General features: G+C 41.1%; 2 protein-coding genes across 2 annotated transcripts; both read left to right on the top strand.

Moving 5' to 3' along the window:
- The first annotated feature begins 6,121 nt into the window (after nt 1-6,121).
- LOC101244099 (uncharacterized) lies at nt 6,122-6,712 on the top strand. The gene has a single exon (XM_069288402.1). It carries the CDS (start codon nt 6,122-6,124, stop codon nt 6,710-6,712), a length of 591 nt encoding a protein of 196 aa, XP_069144503.1.
- Nucleotides 6,713-6,892: 180 nt separating this feature from the next.
- Nucleotides 6,893-8,056, top strand: LOC138337955 (uncharacterized). The gene is made up of 3 exons (XM_069288401.1): nt 6,893-7,067; nt 7,258-7,314; nt 7,383-8,056. The coding sequence occupies exons 1-3, from the start codon at nt 6,893-6,895 to the stop codon at nt 8,054-8,056; spliced, it is 906 nt and encodes a 301-aa protein (XP_069144502.1).
- Nucleotides 8,057-26,960: the final 18,904 nt, after the last annotated feature.

Here is a 26,960-nt window from a genome sequence, read left to right as displayed (position 1 = left end):
AGGCAAAAACGTCCACACGGAGCTCACTAAGAAGGAAGTGCGAAGAAAAATCGAGCGAGTCACTCGAGAAATTCAGAAGATTAAAGAGGAAGGACTTAAGGTAGACATGACCACAACGATCTACAAATCTGCGGTAACGACGTTGGATGAATATATGGCGTCGCACATAAAAAGAAAGAAGGAGGTTGAGATGGAAACTGAAAAAGCCAAAGGAAAAGGTTGAACTTGCTTCGTTTGGAGATACACGAAGGAAAGGTGAGAGAAGTGAAGATAGATATCGAGACTTCCGTTTTGTTGGCCAGAAGTGCGGCGCTCAACGAGGAATTGGCGACCCGCAGCAACTCAAAGGGCGGAAAATACCTCGCCCGTGATCAGGGAGCAGGTAACAGTGGCCCCGGCCATGAAGTAATTGAGGAGGACGATGAAGAAGAAATCTTTTACAAGCCTCCATTTCCGACTGTCTGAAAGAAAAGGAATGATGCAGCCACAAGACAAGAAATCGCCAAATGTTGTCTTCTAGAAATTTCAATGTTGTTTTTCAATTCCTTGTAATCACAATGAAAGAATGAATGAAAATTTTCATCCTAAAACCCAAACTTCGTTGGGCCTGAATTCTCCTTGAGAGATACGTAGGAAGCCTTCCCGGCCCGGCCCCATCACAGAAAATTTTCATTCTCCTCCATGTTTCGGAGATACGAAGATAAGATCAACGGACATTGAAAAGCAGCTGCAAGAAGACCATGGCTCAACGTGATTCAACTTTCCTGAGATAGCGCTAAACAAACAAATTCATGTTTGGTCAGAATATATTTCCGTCCTCATTCATGGGTTAAGATATCCTCAAACAAAGCGACTTGTGTGTTTATCTGTTTTTATGTGCGATATTATGCATTTAGTACTCCGGATATGTACTAACAAATTTGCCTTTGAGTTTTTTTACCTCATAGGTACCTTTTACTTATTTGTGTTGATAAAGCTGGCAGATCACCCCTATTTCACCAAATCAAAAGGTCCCGTAGATTGCTTCCCCGAACCAAATGCAAATACAGACATGGGAGACAAAAATGAACAAGTCAGCCTCACAGATGTCGTGGTGGCTCAGCCTACCGTGACAGAGCAGAAAGATCTTATTGCACAGCAGATGCAGCAAATAGCTGACATGAGGGTAGAGATTCAACGGAGGCAAGACACTCCTCCACCCGGGTTTGTCCCAAACTTTCTCGGCGCGAGAGCTCTTACATACTTCCCCTCGTCCAACTCGGATCCTACTCAGCACCGTCCATCGACACCCATGCACAACCCGTCCGGGATAGATATGACAACCCAAAACCCCCAATAAGCCTCAATCTCCTATCAAACTCCCTCACCACTTCCAAACAATCCTCCACAAATGCCACCACATCCCCAAAATACTCAAACAGCCCCACTACCCGAAAATCAAACCCAAAATCTCACCGCCTTCAATTCCCAAACACCGCATTCCCACTTGTCCTAAAATACCAATCCCCAAAATTATCCACAAAACTATCAAACCGCACAGAACGTCCCAAGACTGTCCATAGCCCCACCCCTCCCCAAAAGAACCACTTTTCAAGTCCATGTGCCGGCCGAGCATGAGGTGCACGGCTCCGAGTTGGACCATTATGAGGAGAAAGAAACAGAGTGGAGGGCGAGGGAATAAGCGAAGGTAGACATAAAGGAGGAGATCAAGAGGGCTATGAGAGAATTGCAATGTACTCCACACGTCGCCGGGTTAAGCTATGTAGAACTATGCATCCACCCAGACTTGAACCTACCTGAAGGGTTCAAGATCCCGATGTTTGATTCCTTCGGAGGGGTGGGCAACCCCATGGAACAGAAGCCCACAGAAAGCTATCGAGAGTTCGCGTACAGGTGGAGGAAAGAGGCAGCGAGGGTGAGGCCTCCAATGACAGAAAAGGAGATCGTAGAAGTGTTCGTGCAGGTGCAGAAGCCCGGGTATTATGACAGAGTCATCTTATTAATCGGCCAAGTTCGCCGAGATAGTCAAAGTAGGTGAGACTATCGAAGATGTCCTGAAGTCAGGAAAGATAGCCCGAGTGTCTGCATCGCCTGGGTCTTCCGGATTGGTAAAGAAGAAAAGAGAGGAGGTTAACGCTATCTCACACAGGGGAAGAAAGGCCCCCAGAAACTTACCACGTCCTCAAGGCCGCTCCATCCCTCCATCAAAGTCTCATCAATCCTACCGTCCACAATCAAATCATTCCGGCCACTACAATGCTGCCCCCCCTTATCCAGATGCCCATATTTTGTCGTATCAGAATCCGCCCCAAATTCCCCAAAATTTTCCCTCCATATATCCAAACTACCCCCAAGCTTATCAAGTCCCTCCCCCTTATCATTATGTCGCTCCCAGCTGTGCTAATGTACAACCAAGTTATCGAGCGCCTTCCCCTGAATATCAAATTCAAACCTCAGCAAATCAAAGCCCCCATCCAAATTACCAAGCTCCAATGCCAATCTACCAAACAAAGCCCTACCCCAGAACCCAAGATCCACGCCCAAATGCCTGCAATTACCAACAATTCCCTCCCCGTCAACAAAGCGGGTATGATCCCCCTCGCCCCAGGTTTGAGAAGAATTCCTCCAGAAGCTTCACCGCATTGGCTAAAAGTAGAACTAAATTGTTCGAAAGATTATCCGCGGTCGGATACATCTATCCTGTGGGGCCAAAGCCCGTGGATGTCAATTCCAAATTCTACAGACTAGAGCAAAGATGTTCTTATCATTCCAATAGTGTTAGACATGATACAGAAGATTGTATCAATCTCAAGCATAAGATCCAAGACTTGATTGACCAGGAAGTGGTCTCCCTTCACCCTGCGGTGCCAAACGTCAAGACGAACCATTTGCCAAATCATGGGGGTGGGATTATCAACATGATAGAAACTGACGAAGATGAGCGTGAAGCCAAGAGAATTACTCTTGTTGTTCAGAAACACTTGGAAAAGGCTGTCGCTTCTTTGAGCGTCAGGGAAAAAGGAGTGTTTGTCATTCTGACACTTGCAAAGGCTGTTGCCTTGGTGCCCGCAAAGACTCTCGCCAACCCCAAGTTTGTTATAGAAATGGCCGTGGCTCAAGGCATGACTAGATCTGGAAGATGTTACACTTCTGACGAGCATGCTCTCGGAGGACAAAAGAAAGATCATGCCAAGAGAACGATCAGCAAAGCAGAAGCTAAGGAGTTCTGGAGGAGAATGCAGCCCAAAGACTACTCCATTGTCAAGCACATGGAGAAGACTCCAGCCCAGATTTCCGTATGGGCCTTATTGATGAGAACCTGGTCCCACAGACAGTCCTTGATGAAATCGCTGGATGACACGTACGTGCCCTCAGGCACAAGCAGCGACAATGTAGCTTCTATGATTCACCAAGTCATTCGGGGACACCGCATCAGTTTCTGCAATGATGAACTGCCGGCCGATGGGAGGGCCCACAACAAATCTCTACACATCACCGTGGAATGCCGCGAAAAGATCGTCAACCGTGTTTTGGTAGATGACGGATCCGTCCTGAACATATGTCCCTTGTCCACACTGAAGCAGCTGAGGTTTGACCTCGGAAAGATGGAGCAAAACCAAGTCAATGTGAGGGCATTCGATGGTGTGCAGAGAGAGACGTTGGGAGCAGTGAACTTGACCATCCAAATGGGCCCCACAGAATTCGTGGCGAAGTTCCAGGTGTTGGATATCGACACTAGCTATAACCTTCTTTTTGGAAGCCATTCATTTACATGGCTGGAGCCGTCCTCTCCACTCTCCACCAAATGATGATACAGGTGTGGAAAAATGAAGAACTGGTTATTCATAGTGAAAAGGGCCACTCAAGCAAGCAGATGCCGGTCTTGGATCTGACGTCGCAAAGCTCGGATTTTACACGGTGGACTTGGTAAATGCCACCAATGAGGGCTTGGCCTCACAGACTCCCATGCCGGCCGTGTACAGAATGATCGCTACGGTGATGCTGCAGAGCGGATTCGAACAAGGTTTCAGATTAGGAAGGAATGCACAAGGGATCATCGATCCAGTTCTGGTCCTTGCTACAGGATCAAAGTATTGTTTGGGGTACATCCCCACAGATGATGATTTGAAGATAAAGAGGAAAAAGGACAAGGAATTGACTAAGCCGATCCCGCCTCTCTATGAAATCTTTCCAGTCCGGGAGCATGTGGAGCCTGAAGACAATAGGGAAGGAATCTGTGACCTGTTCAAGGAGATTAACACCGTTATCGAGGAGGAGGTCAACCCAACTGGCATTCGCAATGCGGAACCAGGGGAGATGTTGCAGAATTGGACTTCCACGCCAATCCTAATGTCCCGGACTCTTGGGTAGAAAGGAATTATTTCATGCATAGTAAAATCGGCAGTCGTCCGGAAGAGGCTCGAGACCCATCATTTCTGCATTGTTCTTGATTTTGAATTTTGTTGTGATTTTTGAAAAATGGCATGGCCCTGTGCCATGACCCAAGTTCGCATTTTGTTTAATTTAAATGAAAGTCTCCTTATTTTGAATTTGTGTATTTAATTGCTTGTTATATTTTACTTTTCTAATTTTGTCTGTTTATGATTTCAGTAACGTAAGTTACAAACCTTCCAATGTCATGTCATGTCATGAGCTAAATGAGCAATATGAGGCAAATGACGATTAGGTTGACGACTATAAAGAATGTCGGGAACCAGTCTATGTTGCAGAAGAATTTCGACAGTTCGAGAATAGACATAAACCGAATCTGGAGGAGACGGAAACGGTGAATTTGGGAGACTCAGAATGTGTCAAAGAGGTTAAGATCAGCGCCCACCTGAATGAGACTCAGAAGGAGAGCGTGGTTCATCTGCTTGCCGAATACAGGGATGTGTTCGTTTGGGATGTCGTTGACATGCAAGGGTTGAGTACCGATGTCGTATCTCAAAAGCTGCCTATCAACCCTGGGTTCGAACCGGTGAAACAAAAGACTCGGAAATTCAAGCCTGAATTGAGTTTAAAGATTAAGGAGGAAATCACCAAGCAGATAGAGTCTCGATTGGTTGAAGTAACGCAATATCCAACCTGGTTGGCCAATGTTGTTCCGGTCGCCAAGAAAGATGAAAAAATCAGGATTTGTGTCAATTACAGAGATCTCAACAAGGCTAGTCCAAAGGATAATTTTCCGTTGCCCAATATCCATTTTTTGATTGACAACTGTGCCAAACATGAGATGCAGTCATTTGTGGACTGTTACGCAGGTTATCGCCAAATTTTGATGGATGAAGAAGACGCAGAAAAAATGGCATTCATCACACCTTGGGGTGTGTATCACTACAGGGTAATGCCGTTCGACCTCAAGAACGCCGATTCTACCTACATGAGAGCCATGACGACCATCTTTCATGACATGATTCACAAGGAAATTGAAGTGTACATGGACGATGTCATAATCAAATCCCGCGAGAGTTCGGATCATTTGACACAACTGATAAAATTCTTTGAACGTTTGTGTCAGTACAACTTGAAGCTAAATCCCACCAAATGTGCTTTTGGAGTCCCAGCTGGGAAGTTGTTGGGGTTTATAGTCAGCAGGAGAGGTATTGAGCTCGACCGTTCCAAGATTAAGGCAATTCAAGAGTTACCTGCGCCGAAGACGAGAAAAGAAGTGATTAGTTTCTTAGGGAGGTTAAACTATATCAGCCGGTTTATAGCACAATCGACAGTGGTATGTGAGCCTATCTTCAAGTTACTGAAGAAAGACGCTCCGACTATGTGGACTACGGAGTGCCTGACCGCTTTCGACGCTATCAAAAGCTATTTTTCTAACCCACCAGTATTGGTTCCTCCTCGAGAAGGAAGTCCTTTGTTGCTATATTTGTCTTTTTCAGATAACGCCTTTGGATGTGTACGTGGTCAACACGATGAGACAGGGAAGAAATAGAGAGTTATCTACTACATAAGCAAGAAATTTACTCCGTACGAGTCTCGCTACACTTTCCTGGAGAGAACATGCTGTACTTTGACGTGGCTTGCCCAGAAGTTGAGACATTATTTGTCATCGTATACTTCGTATCTTGTCTCGTGAATGGATCCATTAAAGTATATTTTCCAGAAAGCGATGCCGACCGGGAAGTTAGCCAAATGGCAAATGCTGTTGAGTGAGTTTGACATCATGTACGTGACTCAGAAGGCAATAAAGGCACAAGCTTTGGCTGATCATCTTGCGGAAAATCCCATTGACGAAGAGTATGAACCTCTCAAGACATATTTTCACAAAGAAGAATTGTCATTTGTGGGTAAAGATATTTCTGAAGCGTACCCAGGTTGGAGATTATTATTTGATGGAGCGGCGAATCACCAGGGTAAAGGTGTTGGAGCAGTCTTCGTATCAGAATCTGGTCAGCACTATCCTATGGCAGCTAAACTACGATTCAACTACACAAACAACATGGCTGAATACGAAGCTTGTATTCTTGGTTTGAAAATGGCCATTGCCATGAATGTTTACGAGTTACTGGTGATTGGAGATTCAGACCTTTTGGTTCATCAGGTTCAAGGAGAATGGGTCGTGAAGAACCCAAAGATTGTACCTTACGTGCAATATGTGCAAAATCTGTGTAAAAGGTTTTGCAAGATCGACTTCAGACATACTCCCAGAATACAAACTGAATTAGCTGACGCTCTTTCCACCATCACTTCGATGATCTAACATCCGGACGCTTATTATATTGACCCTCTGGATATAGATTTGAAGGAACATCCACTCCATTGTTCACACGTGGAATCATAACCTGATGGTTTGCCTTGGTATTTTGACATAAAGAGATACTTAGAGTCTGGAACATATCCAGAAGACTCTACATCTAATCAAAAGAAGTCGATACGTAGTATGGCTCTCAATTTCTTTCTTAATGGAGAAGTCCTGTATAGGAGGACTCCAGATTTGGGTCTTTTAAGATGTGTAGATGCTGCGGAAGCTGTGAGAATTATTGAACAAATACATGCTGGAGTTTACGGCACACACATGAACGGGCTTACTTTGGAAAGAAAAGTTCTTGGAGCCTGTTATTTTTGGATGACTATGGAGAATGACTGATGCAAATTCGTATAAAAATGCCACAATAGCCAAGTGCACGGCGATCTGATACGGGTGCCACCTCACGAACTTAATGCTATGAGTTCACCTTGGCCATTTGTAGCCTAGGGAATGGATGTCATCTATCCTGTAGAGCCATCCTTTTCTAATGGACACAGATTCATTTTGGTTGCCATTGATTATTTCACCAAGTGGGTGGAAGCAGCCTCTTACAAGTCGGTAACCAAGAAAGTGGTAGCCGATTTTGTCCGCAATAATCTTATATGAAGATTTGGATTTCCAGAATCCATCATTACTGATAACGGTGCAAATCTCAACAGTCATTTGATGAAAGAGATATGTGAACAATTTAAGATTATTCAGCGGAGGTCCACTACTTATCGCCCTCAAATGAACGGAGCTGTAGAGGCCTCCAACAAGAATATCAAGAAGATTTTGAGGAAGATGATTGACAAACAGGGAGGTTGGCATGAAATGTTTCCATATGCTCTACTAGGTTATCGAACAACGGTCAGAACATCGAGTGGGGCTACTCCATACTTGCTAGTATATGGAACAGAAGCAGTCGTACCTGTTGAAGTCGAGATACCGTCATTGAGGATCATCCAAGAAGCTGAGTTAAGCAACGCTAAGCGGGTTACCAAACGGATGGATCAACTAGATTTGATTGATGAGAAGAGAATGGTCGCCGTTTTCCATGGCCAGTTGTATAGACAAAAAATAACTCGCGCTTTTCACAAAAGAGTAAGAGCTAGAAATTTTGAAGTTGGTCAGTTGGTTCTCAAGCGCATTTTTCCTCATCAAGACGAGCACAAAGGAAAATTTGTGCCAAACTGGAAAGGTTCCTACATGGTTCCTAAAGTACTATCTGGAGGTGCTTTGGTCCTGTCCGAGATGGATGGCACTGTATGGCCCAAGCCTATCAACTCAGATGCTGTAAAGAGATACTACCCGTGAAGTTCCATTCTCGCATTTTTCTGTTATTTACTTGTAATCGTTCTGTTTGCTTGTATTTGTTAAATTTGAATTCTTATCCCTCTTGTAACGAATTACGTCAGACCTGAATTCTCGAGAACGAGATACGTAGGCAGCCTATGTCGGCTTCGGTCACCCCATTTTCCCCTCTTCAATTATTTCTTTGTATCTGAACTACGTTCGACCTGAATTCTCAAGAATGAGATACGTAGGCGGCCTTTGTCGGCCTCGGTCGGTTTCTGTGTAAATTTTATTCTTGTTAACTTTTAAGAGGCACTACGTTTGACCTTATTCCTGCCTCAACAGGATACGTAGGCGCCACGAGGGCTCGGTCATATCTTTCGTAAGATTTCTATTCACCTTTACAATAGAACAGGGAAAGAATTTTAGAGAGGGACTCAAAATTCTTCAGAAGAAATATCCTCTTCAGCAAGCCAGACTAAAAACATTTCGAGATCTGCAATTGAGACAAAATTTTTGAAAATAGCTCAAAAATTCCGCGATCTGTTTGGTTAGAATGGAGAGATGAGCAAGATAGTAAACTGGGACAGAATTTTTGAGGATGGCCTCAAAATTTCGGTATGGGTCTTCCCTACAATTCCGGAAAGCCTCTGAAACTCATTAGCAAGTGCCAGATTCAAAGGCGCTCCTAAAGCCTGATATGACATGACTTGGCAGCGACTTTTTCAACATACTATTTGTTAAAGATTTCTCATTTCTTTTAAAAAATTTCCCTCTTACGTTTCATTTGTTTTGGCGTAAGATATCTTTTCTTATCTATGAAGAGTCGGGAAATCGGGGAACTCAACCGGAGATATCAAGACCAGGAGCAAACAACTGAAGGAATCGACACAGATGAGTATGTTTTAAAAATAACAATTTTTCTATGGATGCAGGTTTATAGTTTTTCTTTGAAGTCGGCCGAATTATATCGATGGATGAATATGAAGAGTTCTCAAAGAATAGAAAAACTATCTCTAAAATCAGTGATCTTACTGAAAGCAGGAGGCAATTTATATAGTTTGTGTCAAGATGCCTGTGAATGTGTTTGTTTATTTCAAACCAATCTCAACAACGTGAAATTTGCAAAAAAGTCTGGCCAAATTCAAAGGTGAATCAAACAAGAATTTCAGCAAAGATTTTACGATTTCTATAGAAGACGCTATTTGCATTGCGTTATCAAAGCATGATGGTTATTGTCGATCAAGACAACACATTACCTCAGAAGAGACAGATATGCAATTATTATTTTACCATTCTCAATCAAGTTGATATATTATTTACCGATCGTCTTGGCGTTAATATCCATAGGGGCGATATAAATATTCATGCATCGCGGAATTCATACTGCTGAAGAATCATGCATCGTGGAATTCATACACTGCAGAATCATGCATCGCGAAATCATGCATCGCAAAAATCATGCATCGCGAGTCATTAATTATGCACGATGAGAAGATTTCATGCCTCGTCAAAATTTATGCATCGCGAGAAGACTTCATACCTCGCTGAAATTTATACATCGCGAGAAGACTTCATACCTCGCTAGAATTTATTCATCACAAGAAGAATCCATGCCTCGTTGAAAATCATGCATCGCGGAAATCATGTATCGCGGAAGTCATACATCGCGGAATTCGTACCTTGAAGAATCATGCATCGTGGAATCATGCATCGCGAAAATCATGCATCGCGGAAAATCATGCATTGCGAGTCAAGAATCATGCACGACGAGAAGATTTTATGCCTCGTCAAAATTTATACATCGCAAGAAGGATTTATACCTTGTTGGAATTTGTGCATCACGAGAAGTATCTATGCCTCGTTGAAAATCATGCATCGCGGGAAAGTCATGCTTTGCGAGTCAACAATTATGCAAGACGAGAAGAATTCATGCCTCGTCAAAATTTGCACATCGCGAGTAGATTTTATTCCTCGCTGAAAGTTATGCATCGCGAGAAGATTCATGTCCTGCAGGAATTTACGTATCGCGGGAATATATTCATGTTACGCAAGAGGACATATACGGACAAAGAAAGAGCAATATTTATCCATCGGCCTAAACCGCATTCTTCATTTTTATAAAAGAAACAATCAAGAAGAGCATCGAAGATAACGACAAAAGAGACATCAATATCGCATCAACATTTATTTATTTATTTTAGCATCAAACGAAGAGTACACTGAAGATTTTATTTACAAAGCACAAGGAATAAGCTTTTTTGCTAGATGTCAGACCGATCGACTCGACGTTGAATATTGAGGAGAACAATGAAGTGTCGACATGGTAAAAAGACACTGTCTCCCATCCTAATTGCATTCTTTAAGCTGATGAGTTTTATCTAAGTCTTTGTCGATAGCATCCAAAAGGATGAATTCTCAACAAAAAAAACCACAGGTGCGGACGACATCAAAAGGGATGCAGCACAACGTGGAACTTTTTCTTAGAAGTGAATTGGGGCACAGTCCAAAGAGGAATATCACACTCTTATAACGCGAGCAGAGGAGCAACATCCACCACGATCGAACCACCCTCTCTAGTCTTGTGGGTTTTTCTTTAGTTCCGTCAGTTTCAGTCTCGCGTCCGGAAATTTTAATTTATCGGAAGCAAGTTTCCAATCTGAGTGACAATGCGCCAAGAGCTTTGGAAATTATGATTGTGTGAGTTCTTACCTATAGATGTGAAGAGCTCCACATTCATGGTCAAGAGGTTACAAGCCTCCTTTTCATACTCGTTAATTTGTCGCTTATCAAAAATCAAAGGTTATCTTGCATAATAGATTTCTTTTTCCACCATTCGAGTTGAACTACACACAGCCTGATTCTGAAAGTTTAAGGATATGTAGGCGAATTCAATGTTGAAGATCAGCTGTATTCCAACATTCGCCCTCGAATTCTATTCCTGAGCATTTCGATTTCTTCATAATTCGGTGTCCAAGTGGCTTTTGATTCCTTCAAATCGTGCGGTAAATCAATCTTATCGAACTACAAGTGGCGTGAATTCTCATATAGCCTGAGATATGTAGGAAACCAGTTTGCAGGGTTCGGCCATAATTACTAAACTCTTTATCGAATTCTTCCTTTAGAAATGAATGGTGTTGGTCAAAATTGGTTCGGTAAATTTCATTTTCCTCGAGTTGCTTGCATCAACCCAAGTAAAATGAGGGACAGTTGTTGACACCTAATTTTGACCTGCATGGGTATAAATTAATTATCGAGCTTCCTAAATTTTCCAAATAATTTTTATTAATTAGTTTTAAAAATTTTACGAATATAATAATATAATACATAAATTTTATGTTACTTCGAATATCTTTTTTCATAAGTTTTAGGTAATATACATATCTAGGTAATTATGTATATAAGTAGTATATCTTATGATTATTCAAAAACCATCAAAATATACATTTAAATGTTTTATTAAAGTAGTTTAATTTTAATTATAATTATGCGTTTGAATCACTTTTACGATTTTTAATAATTATTTTATAAAAGCACGTTAATTGGTTAACGCGAAATTAATCATTTTAATTAGTTACGCATTTAATTAATCCAATTCTCTTCTCTATTCTAATTAACTCCACCAACAGCCCGCAAACTCAAGGCCCAATTCCCCCCAGGCGGCCCATCCTCTTAAACCCAACCCAATTCACTTTCTAACATCCTAAACCCACAACTCAATTTCGGACAGTAAAACATCACCTTTTGTTTCTTTTAAAAATACCAATCCAACACTTAACAGCCCAACTCTCTTAATCTCTAACCCAGGCCCAATTTTCCAATCCCAACGGCCCACTCGTTTTAATTTTAAACCCAGCCCAATACTTTAAATCAAGCCCTCTTTTCAATCGACCCAAACCCTTTTATTTTTTAACCGACCCATCATAAAATTACCCAGCCCAACGCTTTGACCCGAACCAACCCATTTCCCCTTCCTTCTTCCCCTCACCCACGCCATTTCCCAGAACAGAACAATTTCCAGAACAAAAAAGAAAAAACACAGAGAAAAACAGAACCCCCCAACGGAAACTTCCCCAGACGCGTCTCTCCATCTCGCGTCTCCCTCACGTTCTCTCCCTCTCTCCCAAACTCCCTCCCTCGTGCGAACCCAATGCGAGTCAATCACGTACGCTTCTCTCTCCTTCGTGCAGAAACCCCCAGACACAAACCCATGAGAAACAGAACCTCCCAGACGCGAAATTAATTCCCCATGAATCGTCAAAATTCCCAAAACTCACGCACAAGGAGTTCTCACAGCCTGGTTTGTATTCTTCTTCGCGTGTCCTCAAGTCGCGCGTCTCATTCCCTCTCTCTTCGTGCTCGTACGAGCGCACAGTGGACAGTAGCCGCCCTCGCCTCAACAGCCTGGAATCGTCCTGCTCGTCCTTGCAACAACGAGATGATGACACGAAGCGCGCAAGGATGGAAGGCTCATCTCGACCCTCCACCTCGCCTCAGAGCCGTTCAAAGAGCCAAGAAACGAGGAATATTCATTTCTGTTGGATAAAAATTGGGATTTCGAATTCCAAATTGGTGATCCCACCCAAAACTCGAAACCCTAATTTTCCCTTTTCCATATAAACCTCGTCCGAGACAGAGAAAAGGGTTGGCGATTTTTACGTTTAAATTTTTGGGAAAGTCCTTTGGTTGTTCAATTTTTTCTGAAAGCATTATAATTAGCGATTTAGGTTGGAAATTTGGGAAAAAGAATTTCGTTTGGAAACTTTTTGAGAGTTTTGGAGTTAGACCTTTGGTTGAGAATTTATTTTGGTAGCTTTCTGTTTTATTTTCAGTTAAGGATACAGAAGTTTAAAAAAATTTTGAAAAGCTTTCGCGTTTGCCTTGCTTGGTCCTTCCTCCGTCTGCTGTAGAAGAGCTGATTGATTTATTGGCTTCTAACGTCATTCGGGTGTTCATGTTTCTGTTTACGATGGAAGTCGTCACTCATCCCTGCTTGTTTGTCGTCGTGTCGCTGCTCTGCAATAGGTAAACACATTTTTACGAAATCTTCTTCTCTTCTTGGGTTTCAATATGTTGGTTTGATGACGGAGAACCCTGCTGCGTGTCTGACGGGTCATTTATCACTTTTGGGTTGATTTCACTGCGTATGTGTGCTGGAGTTTACTTGTTGGTTTTATTTGTTTCTACAATTCCAAGTGTTCTTGGTCATATTGTCTCGAGTGAGGGCATAGAGGTCGATTCAAGGAAAATTGAAGTGGTTAAAAATTGGCCTAGACCTTTGGATCCAACCGATATTAAAAGTTTATTGGTTCTAGCCAGGTATCATAAGTGATTTGTTAATGGGTTCGCATCCATTGCTTCTCTTTTGACAAACTTAACCCAAAACAAAGTTAAGTTCTAATGGACAAAAGATTGTGAAAGAAGTTTCCAAGAGTTGAAGAAAAAGGTTACCTCCGCTCCGGTGTTTACATTATCGGATTGTACAGCAGGGTTTGTAGTGTATTGTGATGCTTGTAGAGTAGGTTTTAGTTTTTTTCTCATACAACATTGTATGCTTCTAGAGTAGGTTTTATTTGTTTCTTCATCCAACATTATAAGGTTATAGCATACGCCTCTAGAAAAGTCAAGGTACATGAGAAGAACTACTAAACTCATGATCTTGAACAAGCCGCTGTAGTGTTTTCCTAAAAAATATGGAGGCATTATCTTTATCGGTTACATATGGATGTGTTTACGGACCACAAGAGTCTTAAATATGTTTTTAATGAAAAATAGTTGAATCTGTGTCAAAGAAGGTGGTTGGAGAAATCATCTATTTGAGGGTGCTACATGAGAGGCCGAGGTCAACATGAAGTCCAGCTACCTTCATCTTTTTCCTCTTACTCCTAGTCTATGTTCAGGTTAGTAGTTCTTCTTGAAAATTAAATTATGAATAATGTGAAGTTGACTTGTGTTTTTCCAAGTTTGTGCATATCTTTGTAAAGGTTCATGCTAAACTGAGTTTTAAGAATACTGCTCTCATGTTTAACTTGCTCTGATATGTTATGTGTATATTTTCTTTCATGAGAATTGAAGTGATAATGTTTACTGTGGATTGAAAGAAGAATTGCATGGTAACTCTTGATGTTCAAGTTGAGCTCATGTTTAAATTGAGGAGGTAGTTCCTCATTATGAAATATGAAATGTTGGTCTCTTCTAGGTGGTGATTGTTAATTGAGTTTCTATATGTAATTCCATGATTATGTGTTTGAATGGAGTGGAGTATTCCTCCTTTGAGTTGTGACTCATGATGATTATATTCACGTTGTTGTTGGTTGGTCAGCTAGTATTGAGTCTCTTTATCTCTCTATAAAAAACATAGGTGTCATTCAGGGGCAAATGTTCATAGGGAGGGGATAATGTAACACTCCGAATAATCCATGATTTAGTCTAGAGCCTCACTTGATGATATAAGCCTTAGACAGTGTTTGTAAACTTAAACAAAGTAAATAACTAAACTAGAATTATTAGAATCAAAATGTGAAGAACGACCCCAACGTCCGGATACTAGTAAAATTTAGCTAGTCTGCCTAGATGTGTTTAGTATCCAGTTTCACATCCCACTTCGGTTAAGTTATGGGAGTTGAGTTAATTAGTTAATGAATTCTTTAATTATTAAGAAGTGGTTAGCTTATTTAGTTGGGGACTGTAAAAGTATTATAACACATTAAACTAACCTAACTCCTCTAAAATCCCAAAACCCACCTAGCTCAAACATCTCTCTATTTTCTCTCTTTCCCAACTCAAACATCTAATGAAGGAACCCTAGATTTTCAAGAAGAGGACGAATTCACCAGGGAATCCAACTCAAATTCATGTCTATCATCCATAAGGTATTGTTTCTCATACTATTGGGACTTCTTTCCCCAAGAGCCCCTCCAAAGAGTATTTCAAAACTCCCCAAGACTAGGGTTTCTATCTATACATGGGTCCTCTTTTCAAAATGAAGTTGTGATTTAAAGGTGATAAATTATGATACTTTATTGTTGTGTGAATAGGTAATTATGGAAAATTGTTGGTAATAACTTAGGATTTCGCCTTGGACATGTCACGACCCGCACCTATACCCTAGAAATTAGGGCATTCCTTAGGTCGTGGACCGACGTGATTGACCTCTCTGAGGTCTTGTACAAGCCCTTTTGTGCCATTCATCTTATATATACATATCAAAAGTAGTACATAATTAAGTATTTTCACAAACATTTGCATAGTCTTTAAAATCTCTTTAATATAAAACTCATAGGAAATACTAAGTCTTATTTCAACAAATCCTCGAGTCAAAAGTACTTTGGGACACAACCCATACACAATAGAAACATATTACTACTAAGCCTATTACAATACTTCAATAGCAGAAATAAAAAGAAATTTATCCCTCAAATCAACTGAGGACAAACTTCAACTTGCTTGAATGATCCTATAATCCAATCTTATCTCCCTAAAGCACCTTCACCTATGAATAACATTAGAGATAGATAGAAGCATGGAATTAGTACAAACACATGTACTAAGTATGACATAATGTATAAAAAAACATGAAAATGGATATTTATTGGAAATATGCATCTTGTTCTTTAAATATAATAATATAATCATAAGAACAACATTTAACAACTAAGGAACACATAAGAATTCATTTAACCAATTTTGTACATTTTAGAAAACCTTATAGTGAAGTTGTGTCACTTTACAGTGACTTAATTCACTGTTTCAGTGAAGTTTCTCAACTTCATAAGGAACTTCTCCTAGTATGCAATCCTCAAACTAAAAAAATATCCTAAGACTCACCAAAGTAAGACAAAGAGAGACCACCCGTACACCCTCTCTAGGCACACCTAAATGATCCATAAGTATACCTATAATGTGATATATATACTTATAATACATGTATCACATGAACATGAGATTTTCCTACCAAAGGTAATTCTAATGTTCACTTGAGTTTGTTGTAAAGCAACCACCGATACAATCCCTTTCACACACACTTAAGAGATCCTTTAGATTACCTAGGATAAAATCATTCCCACTTAACACAATAACATTTATAGAAAATGACATTCACCTTCCAAGGGTTATCAAAATACCTACTAAAGTAAATCAAAAGGATACGTCCATGTTTGACCTCTTCAAGATTATCTAAGTAATCGTTCAGAATACCTAAGGTTGGATCATGTCTACATAATCTAACAACTTCCCTAGCTATAGTAATTCTTAAGACTTATCTAGGTAAGATATGAAGTGTCCATTCCTATACCCTCTTCACACCTTAACCAAATAACCCTTAATCACTCTAAATAAGTACTTATTCATTTATCATGCTTTATCAACTTAAGTCATTATATTACTTACTTCATTTTAGAGTCATTCATGACATATAAGGACATTCAAGTAATGATCTTGGAAAAGACCTAGGGAGTCTTACTAACATCTTTGAAGCCTATTGTGCAATGTCTCGATAGCATCCCATACCACTATCTAAAATTTATTCTACAATACTATTAGGTATCCCATATGGTGAGAATAGGAAATAACTGAGATAGACCATAGTAGAAAAGCATGAAATACGGAGATATAACCTTCTATGATTGAGGGTGTTCAACTTGCAAATGATAGAACTTGGTCACATCCCATGTAGGCACTTGGTTAAGAAATATGAAGGGCTTACTTTGTACTCCAGAAGCTTCACCGCGTTGGCTGAAAGTAGAACTAAATTGTTCGAAAGATTATCCGCGGTCGGATACATCCATCCTATGGGGCCAAAGCCCGTGGATGTCAATTCCAGATTCTACAGACTAGAGTAAAGATGTTCTTATCATTCCAATAGTGTTGGACATGATACAAAAGATTGTATCAATCTCAAGCATAAGATCCAGGACTTGATTGACCAGGAAGTGGTCTCCCTCCACCCTGCGGTGCCAAACGTCAACACGAACCATTTGCCAAATCATGGGGGTGGGATTATCAACATGATAGAAACTGACGAAGATGAGCATGAAGCGAAGAGAATTACTCCTGTTGTTCAGAAAGACTTGGAAAAGGCTGTCGCTTCTTTGGCGTTAGGGAAAATGGAGTGTTTGTCATTCTGACACTTGCAAAGGCTGTTGCCTTGGTGCCCGCAAAGACTCTCGCCAACCCCAAGTTTGTTATAGAAATGGCCGTGGTTCAAGGCATGACTAGATCTGGAAGATGTTACACTTCTGACGAGCTTGCTCTCGGAGGACAAAAGAAAGATCATGCCAAGAGACCGATCAGCAAAGTAGAAGCTAAGGAGTTCTAGAGAAGAATGCAGCCCAAAGACTACTCCATTGTCAAGCACATGGAGAAGACTCCAGCCCGGATTTCCGTATGGGCCTTATTGATGAGCTCTTGGTCCCACAGACAGTCCTTGATGAAATCCCTGGATGACACGTACGTGCCCTCAGGCACAATCAGCGACCATGTAGCTTCTATGATTCACCAAGTCATTCGGGGACACCGTATCAGTTTCTGCAATGATGAACTGCCGGCCGATGGGAGGGCCCACAATAAAGCTCTACACATCACCGTGGAATGCCGCGGAAAGATCGTCAATCGTGTTTTGGTAGACGACGGATCTGGCCTGAACATATGCCCCTTGTCCACAAAGAAGCAGCTGAGGTTTGACCTCGGAAAGTTGGAGCAAAACCAAGTCAATGTGAGAGCATTCGATTGTGTGCAGAGAGAGACGTTGGGAGCAGTGAACTTGACCATCCAAATGGGCCCCGTAGAATTCGAGGTGAAGTTCTAGGTGTTGGATATCGACACTAGCTATAACCATCTTTTTGGAAGCCATTCATTCACATGGCTGGAGCCGTCCTCTCCACTCTCCACCAAATGATGAAACAGGTGTGGAAAAATTAAGAACTGGTTATTCAGGGTGAAAAGGGCCACTCAAGCAAGCAGATGCCGGTCTTGGATGTGACGCCGCAAAGCTCGGATTTTTACACGGTGGAGTTGGTAAATGCCACCAATGAGGGCTTGGCCCCACAGACTCCCATGCCGGTCGTGTATAGAATGATCGCTACGGTGATGCTGCAGAGTGGATTCGAACAAGGTTTCAGATTAGGAAGGAATGCACAAGGGATCATCGAGCCAGTTCCGGTCCTTGCTACAGGATCAAAGTATTGTTTGGGGTACATCCCCACAGATGATGATTTGAAGATAAAGAGGAAAAAGGACAAGGAATTGACTAAGCCGATCCCGCCTCTCTATCCATTCTTTCCAGTCCGGGAGCATGTCGAGCCTGAAGACAATGGGGAAGGAATCTGTGACCTGTTCAAGGAGATTAACGCCGTTATCGAGGAGGAGGTCAACCCAGCAGGCATTCGCGATGCGGAACCAGGGGAGATGCTGCAGAATTGAACTTCCATGCCAATCCTGATGTCCCGGACTCTTGGGTAGAAAGGAATTATTTCATGCATAGTAAAATCGGCGGTCGTCCGGAAGAGGCCCGAGACCCATCATTTCTGCATTGTTCTTGATTTTGAATTTTGATGTGATTTTTGAAAAGCGACATGGCCCTGTGCCATGACCCAAGTTCGCATTTTGTTTAATTTAAATGAAAGTCTCCTTATTTTGAATTTGTTTATTTAATTGCTTGTTATATTTTACTTTCCTAATTTTGTCTGTTTATGATTTCAGTAACGTAAGTTACAAACCTTCCAATGTCATGTCATGTCATCAGCTAAATGAGCAAAATGAGGCAAATGACGATGAAGTTGACGACTATAATGAATGTCGGGAACCAGTCTATGTTGCAAAAGAATTTCGACAGTTCGAGAATAGACATAAACTGAATCTAGAGGAGACGGAAACGGTGAATTTGGGAGACTCAGAGTGTGTCAAAGAGGTTAAGATCAGCGCCCACCTGAATGAGACTCAGAAGGAGAGCATGGTTCTTCTGCTTGCCGAATACAGGGATGTGTTCGTTTGGGATGTCGTTGACATGCAAGGGTTGAGTACCGATGTCGTATCTCATAAGCTGCCTATCAACCCTGGGTTTGAACCGGTGAAACAAAAGACTCGGAAATTCAAGCCTCAATTGAGTTTAAAGATTAAGGAGGAAATTACCAAGCAGATAGAGTCTCGATTGGTGGAAGTAACGCAATATTCAACCTGGTTGGCCAATGTCGTTACGGTCGCCAAGAAAGATGAAAAAATTAGGATATGTGTCAATTACAGAGATCTCAACAAGGCTAGTCCAAAGGATAATTTTCCGTTGCCCAATATCCATATTTTGATTGACAACTGTGCCAAACATGAGATGCAGTCATTTGTGGACTGTTACGCAGGTTATCGCCAAATTTTGATGGATGAAGAAGACGCAAAAAAAATGGCATTCATTACACCTTGGGGTGTGTATAACTACAGGGTAATGCCGTTCGACCTCAAGAACGCCGATTCTACCTACATGAGATCCATGACGACCATCTTTCATGACATGATTCACAAGGAAATTGAAGTGTACGTGGACGATGTCATAATCAAATCCCGCGAGAGTTCCAATCATTTGACACACCTGATAAAATTCTTTGAACGCTTGTGTCGGTACAACTTGAAGCTAAATCCCGCCAAATGTGCTTTTGGAGTCCCAGCTGGGAAGTTGTTGGGGTTTATAGTCAGCAGGAGAGGTATTGAGCTCGACCCTTCCAAGATTAAGGCAATTCAAGAGTTACCTCCGCCGAAGACGAGAAAAGAAGTGATGAGTTTCTTAGGGAGGTTAAACTATATCAGCTGGTTTATAGCACAATCGACAGTGGTATGTGAGCCTATCTTCAAGTTACTGAAGAAAGATGCCCCGACTAAGTGAACTAAGGAGTGCCAGGCCACTTTTGACGCTATCAAAAGCTATTTTTCTAACCCACAAGTATTGGTTCCGCCTCGAGAAGGGAGTCCTTTTTTGCTATATTTGTTTGTTTCAGATAACGCCTTTGGATGTGTACTTGGTCAACACGATGAGACAGGGATGAAATAAAGTGCTATCTACTACACAAGCAAGAAATTTACTCCGTACGAGTCTCGCTACACTTTGCTGGAGAGAACATGCTGTACTCTGACGTGGCTTGCCCAGAAGCTGAGACACTATTTGTCATCGTATACTTCGTATCTTGTCTCTTGAATGGATCCATTAAAGTATATTTTCCAGAAAGCGATGCCGGTAGGGAAGTTAGCTAAATGGCAAATGCTGTTGAGTGAGTTTGACATCATGTACGTGACTCAGAAGGCAATAAAGGCACAAGCTTTGGTTGATCATCTTGCGGAAAATCCCGTTGACGAAGAGTATGAACCTCTCAAGACATATTTTCACGACGAAGAATTGTCATTTGTGGGTAAAGATATTTCTGAAGCGTACCCAGGTTGGAGATTATTATTTGATGGAGCAGCGAATCACCAAGGTAAAGGTGTTGGAGCAGTATTCGTATAATAATCTGGTTAGCACTATTCTATAGCAGCTAAACTACGATTCAACTGCACAAACAACATGGCTGAATACGAAGCTTGTATTCTTGGTTTGAAAATGGCCATTGCCATGAATGTTTACGAGTTGCTGGTGATTGGAGATTCAGACCTTTTGATTCATCAGGTTCAGGGAAAATGGGTCGTGAAGAACCCAAAGATTGTACCTTACGTGCAATATGTGCAAAATCTATGTAAAAGGTTTCGCAAGATCGAGTTCAAACATACTCCCAGAATACAAAATGAATTAGCTGACGCTCTTGCCACCATCACTTCGATGATCTAATATCTGGACGCTGATTATATTGACCCTCTGGATAGAGATTTGAAGGAGTATCCCCTCCATTGTTCACACGTGGAATAAGAACCAGATGGTTTGCCTTGGTATTTTGACATAAAGAGATACCTAGAGTCGGGAACATATCCAGAAGACTCTACATCTAATCAAAAGAAGTTGATACGTAGTATGGCTCTCAATTTCTTTCTGAATGGAGAAGTCCTGTGTAAGAGGACTCCAGATTTGGGTCTTTTAAGATGTGTAGATGCTGCTGAAGCTGTGAGGCTTATTGAACAAATACATGCTGGAGTTTGCGGCACACACATGAACGGGTTTACTTTGGAAAGAAAAGTTCTTGGAGCCGGTTATTTTTGGATGACTATGGAGAATGACTGATGCAGAATCGTACAAAAATGCCACAATAGCCAAGTGCACGATGATTTGATACGGGTGCCACCTCACGAACTTAATGCTATGAGTTCACCTTGGCCATTTGTAGTGTAGTGAATGGATGTCATCTATCGTGTAGAGCCATCCGCTTCTAATGGACACAGATTCATTTTGGTTGCCATTGATTATTTCACCAAGTGGGTGGAAGCAGCCTCTTACAAGTCGGTAACCAAGAAAGTGGTACCCGATTTTGTCTGCAATAATCTGATATGCAAATTTGGATTTCCAGAATCCATCATTACTGATAACGGTGCAAATCTCAACAGTCATCTGATGAAAGAGATATGTGAACAATTTAAGATTATTCAGCGGAGGTCCACTACTTATCGCCCTCAAATGAACGGAGCTGTAGAGGCCACCAACAAGAATATCAAGAAGATTTTGAGGAAGATGATTGACAAACAGAGAGGTTGGCATGAAATGTTTCCATATGCTCTACTGGGTTATCGAACAACGGTCAGAACATTGACTGGGGCTACTCCATACATGCTAGTATATTGAACAGAAGCAGTCGTACCTGTTGAAGTCGAGATACCGTCATTGAGGATCATCCAAAAAGCTGAGTTAAGCAACGCTGAGCGGGTTACCAAATGGATGGATCAACTAGATTTGATTGATGAGAAGAGAATGGTAACCGTTTGCCATGGCCAGTTGTATAGACAAAAAATAACTCGCGCTTTTCACAAAAGAGTAAGAGCTAGAAATTTTGAAGTTGGTCAGTTGGTTCTCAAGCGCATTTTTCCTCATCAAGACGAGCACAAAGGAAAATTTGTGCCAAACTGGAAAGGTCCCTACATGGTTCCTAAAGTACTATCTGGAGGTGCTTTGGTCCTGTCCGAGATGGATGGCACTGTATGGCCCAAGCCTATCAACTCAGATGCTGTAAAGAGATACTACCCGTGAAGTTCCATTCTCGCATTTTTCTGTTATTTACTTGTAATCGTTCTGTGTGCTTGTATTTGTTCAATTTGAATTCTTATCCCTCTTGTAACGAATTACGTCTGACCTGAATTCTCGAGAACGTGATACGTAGGCAGCCTATGTCGGCTTCGGTCACCCCATTTTCCCCTCTTCAATTATTTCTTTGTATCTGAACTACGTTCGACCTGAATTCTCAAGAATGAGATACGTAGGCGGCCTTTGTCGGCCTCGGTCGGTTTCTGTGTAAATTTTATTCTTGTTAACTTTTAAGGGGAACTACGTTTGACCTGATTCCTGCCTCAGCAGGATACGTAGGCGCTACGAGGGCTCGGTCATATCTCTCGTAAGATTTCTATTCACCTTTACAATAGAATAGGGACAGAATTTTAGAGAGGGACTCAAAATTCTTCAGAAGAAATCTCCTCTTCAGCAAGCCAGACTAAAAACATTTCGAGATCTGCAACTGAGAGAAATTTTTTGAAAATAGCTCAAAAATTCCGCGATCTGTTTGGTTACAATGGAGAGATGAGCAAGATAGTAAACTGGGACAGAATTTTTGAGGATGGCCTCAAAATTTCGTTATGGGTCTTCCCTACAAGTCCGGAAAGCCTCTGAAACTCATTAGCAAGTGCCATATTCAAAGGCGCTCGTAAAGCCTGATATCACATGACTTGGCAGCGACTTTTTCAGCATACTATTTGTTAAAGATTTCTCATTTCTTTTAAAAATTTTCCCTCTTATGTTTCATTTGTTTTGGCGTAAGATATCTTTTCTTATCTATGAAGAGTCGGGAAATCGGGGATATCAACCGGAGATATCAAGACCAGGAGCAAACAACTGAAGGAATCGACGCAGATCACTATGTTTTAAAAATAACAATTTTTCTGTGGATGCAGGTTTATAGTTTTTCTTTGAAGTCGGCCGAATTATCTCGATGGATGAATATGAAGAGCTCCCAAAGAATAGAAAAACTATCTCTAAAATCAGTGATCTTACTGAAAGCAGGAGGCAATTCATATAGTTTGTGTCAAGATGCCTGTGAATGTGTTTGTTTATTTCAAACCATTCTCAACAACGTGAAATTTGCAAAAGTGTCTGGCCAAATTCAAAGGTGAATCAAACAAGAATTTCAGCAAAGATTTCACGATTTCTATAGAAGACGCTATTTGCATTGCGTTATCAAAGCAAGATGGTTATTGTCGATCAAGACAATGGATTACCTCAGAAGAGACAGATATGCAATTATTATTTTACCATTATCAATCAAGTTGATATATTATTTGGCGATCGTCTTGGCGTTAATATCCATAGGGGCGATATAAATATTCATGCATCGCAGAATTAATTCTGCTGAAGAATCATGCATCGTGGAATTCATACACTGCAGAATCATGCATCGCGAAATCATGCATCGCGAAAATTATGCATCGCGAGTCATTAATTATGCATGATGAGAAGATTTCATGCCTCATCAAAATTTATGCATCGCGAGAAGACTTCATACCTCGCTGAAAATTATACATCGCGAGAAGACTTCATATCTCGCTAGAATTTATGCATCACAAGAAGAATCCATGCCTCGTTGAAAATCATGCATCGCGGAAATCATGTATCGCGAAAGTCATGCATCGCGGAATTCATACACTGAAGAAACATGCATCGCAGAATCATGCATCACGAAAATCATTCATTGCGGAAAATCATGCATTGCGAGTCAAGAATCATGCACGACGAGAAGATTTTATGCCTTGTCAAAATTTATACATCGCAAGAAGGATTTATACCTCGTTGGAATTTGTGCATCACGAGAAGTATCTATGCCTCATTGAAAATCATGCATCGCGGGAAAATCATGCTTTGCGAGTCAACAATTATGCAAGACGACAAGAATTCATGCCTCGTCAAAATTTGCACATCGCGAGTAGATTTTATTCCTCGCTGAAAGTTATGCATCGCGAGAAAATTCATGTCTTGCGGGAATTTACGTATCGCGGGAATATATTCATGTTTCGCAAGAGGACATATACGGACAAAGAAAGAGCAATATTTATCCATCGGCCTAAACCGCATTCTTCATTTTGCTAAAAGAAATAGTCAAGAAGAGCATCGAAGATAACGACAAAAGAGACATCAATATCGCATCAACATTTATTTATTTATTTTAGCATCAAACGAAGATTACACTGAAGATTTTATTTACAAAGCACAAGGAATAAGCTTTATTTGCTAGATGTCAGACCGATCGAGTCGACGTTGAATATTGAGGAGAACAATGAAGTGTCGACATGGTAAAAAGACACTGTCTCCCATCCTAATTGCATTCTTTAAGCTGATGAGTTTTATCTCAGTCTTTGTCGAGAGCATCCAAAAGGATGAATTCTCAAAAAAAAAAAAACCACAGGTGCGGACCACATCAAAAGGGATGCAGCACAACGTTGAACTTTTTCTTAGAAGCGAATTGGGGCACAGTCCAAAGAGGAATATCACACTCTTAGGACGCGAGCAGAGGAGCAACATCCACCACGATCGAACCACCCTCTCTAGTCTTGTGTGTTTTTCTTTAGTTCCGTCAGTTTCAGTCTTGCGTCCAGAAGTTTCAATTTATCGGAAGCATGTTTCCAATCTGAGTGACAATGCGCCAAGAGCTTTCGAAATTATGTCCGTGTGAGTTCTTACCTATAGATGTGAAGAGATCCACATTCATGGTTAAGAGGTTACAAGCCTCCTTTTCATACTCGTTAATTTGTCGCTTATCAAAAATCAAAGGTTATCTTGCATAATAGATTTCTTTTTCCACCATTCGAGTTGAACTACACACAGCCTGATTCTTAAAGTTTAAGGATATGTAGCCGAATTCAATGTTGAAGATCAGCTGTATTCCAACATTCGCCCTCGAATTCTATTCCTGAGCATTTCGATTTCTTGATAATTGGGTGTCGAAGTGGCTTTTGATTCCTTCAAATCGTGCGGTAAATCAAGCTTATCGAACTACAAGGGTGCCTGAATTCTCATATAGCCTGAGATATGTAGGAAACCCGTTTGCAGGGTTCGGCCATAATTCCTAAACTCTTTATAGAATTCTTCCTTTAGAAATGAATGGGGTTGTTCAATATTGGTTCGGTCAATTTCATTTTCCTCGAGTTGCTTGCATCAACCCAAGTAAAAAGAGGGACAGTTGTTGACACCCAATTTTGACCTGCGTGGGTATAAATTAATTATCGAGCTTCCTAAATTTTCCAAATAATTTTTATTAATTAGTTTTATAAATTTTACGAATATAAAAATATAATACATAAATTTTATGTTACTTCGAATATCTTTTTTCATAAGTTTTAGGTAATATACATATCTAGGTAATTATGTATATCAGTAGTATATCTTATGATTATTCAAAAACCATCAAAATATACATTTAAATGTTTTATTAAAGTAGTTTAATTTTAATTATAATTATGCGTTTGAATCACTTTTACAATTTTTAATAATTATTTTATAAAAGCACGTTAATTGGTTAACACAAAATTCATCATTTTAATTAGTTACGTATTTAATTAATCCAATTCCCTTCTCTATTCTAATTAACTCCACCAACAGCCCGCAAACTCAAGGCCCAATTCCCCCCAGGCGGCCCATCCTCTTCAACCCAGCCCAATTCACTTTCTAACATCCTAAACCCACAACCCAATTTCGGACAGTCAAACATCACCTTTTGTTTCTTTTAAAAATACCAATCCAACACTTAACAACCCAACTCTCTTAATCTCTAACCCAGGCCCAATTTTCCAATCCCAGCGTCCCACTCGTTTTAATTTTAAACCCAGCCCAATACTTTAAATCAAGCCCTCTTTTCAATCGACCCAAACCCTTTTATTTTTTAACAGACCCAACATAAAATTACCCTGCCCAATGCTTTGACCCGAACCAACCCATCTCCCCTTCCTTCTTCCCCTCACCCACGCCATTTCCCAGAACGGAACAATTTCAAGAACAAAAAAAGAAAAAACGCAGAGAAAAACAAAACCCCCCAACGGAAACTTCCCCAGATGCGTCTCTCCATCTCGCGTCTCCCTCACGTTCTCTCCCTCTCTCCCAAACTCCCTCCCTCGTGCGAACCCAACGCTATCCAATCACGTACGCTTCTCTCTCCCTCGTGCAGAAACCCCCAGACATAAACCCAGAAGAAACAGAACCTCCCAGATGCGAAATTAATTCCCCAGAAATCGTCAAAATTCCCAAAACTCACGCACAAGGAGTTCTCACAGCCTGGTTTGTATTCTTCTTCGCGTGTCCTCAAGTCGTGCGTCTCCTTCCCTCTCTCTTCGTGCTCGTACGAGCACACAGTGGACAGTAGCCGCCTTCGCCTCAACAGCCTGGAATCGTCCTGCTTGTCCTTGCAACAATGACATGATGACATAAAGCGCGCAAGGACGGAAGGCTCATCTCGACCCTCCACCTCGCCTCAGAGCCGTTCAAAGAGCCAAGAAAAGAGGAATATTCATTTCGGTTTGATAAAAATTGAGATTTCGAATTCTAAATGGGTGATCCCACCCAAAATTCGAAACCCTAATTTTCCCTTTTCCATATAAACCTCGTCCGAGACAGAGAAAAGGGTTGGCGATTTTTACGTTTAAATTTTTGGGAAAGTCCTTCGGTTGTTTAGTTTGTTCTGAAAGCATTATAATTAGCGATTTAGGTTGGAAATTTGGGAAAAAGAATTTCGTTTGGACACTTTTTGAGTGTTTTGGAGTTAGACCTTTGGTTGAG

The sequence above is a fragment of the Solanum lycopersicum genome, chromosome 8 (genome assembly GCF_036512215.1).
Source record: "Solanum lycopersicum chromosome 8, SLM_r2.1".
Lineage (NCBI taxonomy): Eukaryota > Viridiplantae > Streptophyta > Magnoliopsida > Solanales > Solanaceae > Solanum > Solanum lycopersicum.
This window is presented reverse-complemented; position numbering and strand designations above follow the sequence as displayed.

Coding starts and splice junctions, on each gene's coding strand:
- LOC138337955 (XM_069288401.1), top strand. CDS start 6,893: ATGGCTCTCAATTTCTTTCTTAATGGAGAAGTCCTGTATAGGAGGACT. Junction 7,068..7,257: donor AAGAAAAGTTCTTGGAGCCT/GTTATTTTTGGA, acceptor TAATGGACACAG/ATTCATTTTGGTTGCCATTG. Junction 7,315..7,382: donor GTGGAAGCAGCCTCTTACAA/GTCGGTAACCAA, acceptor TTGGATTTCCAG/AATCCATCATTACTGATAAC.
- LOC101244099 (XM_069288402.1), top strand. CDS start 6,122: ATGCCGACCGGGAAGTTAGCCAAATGGCAAATGCTGTTGAGTGAGTTT.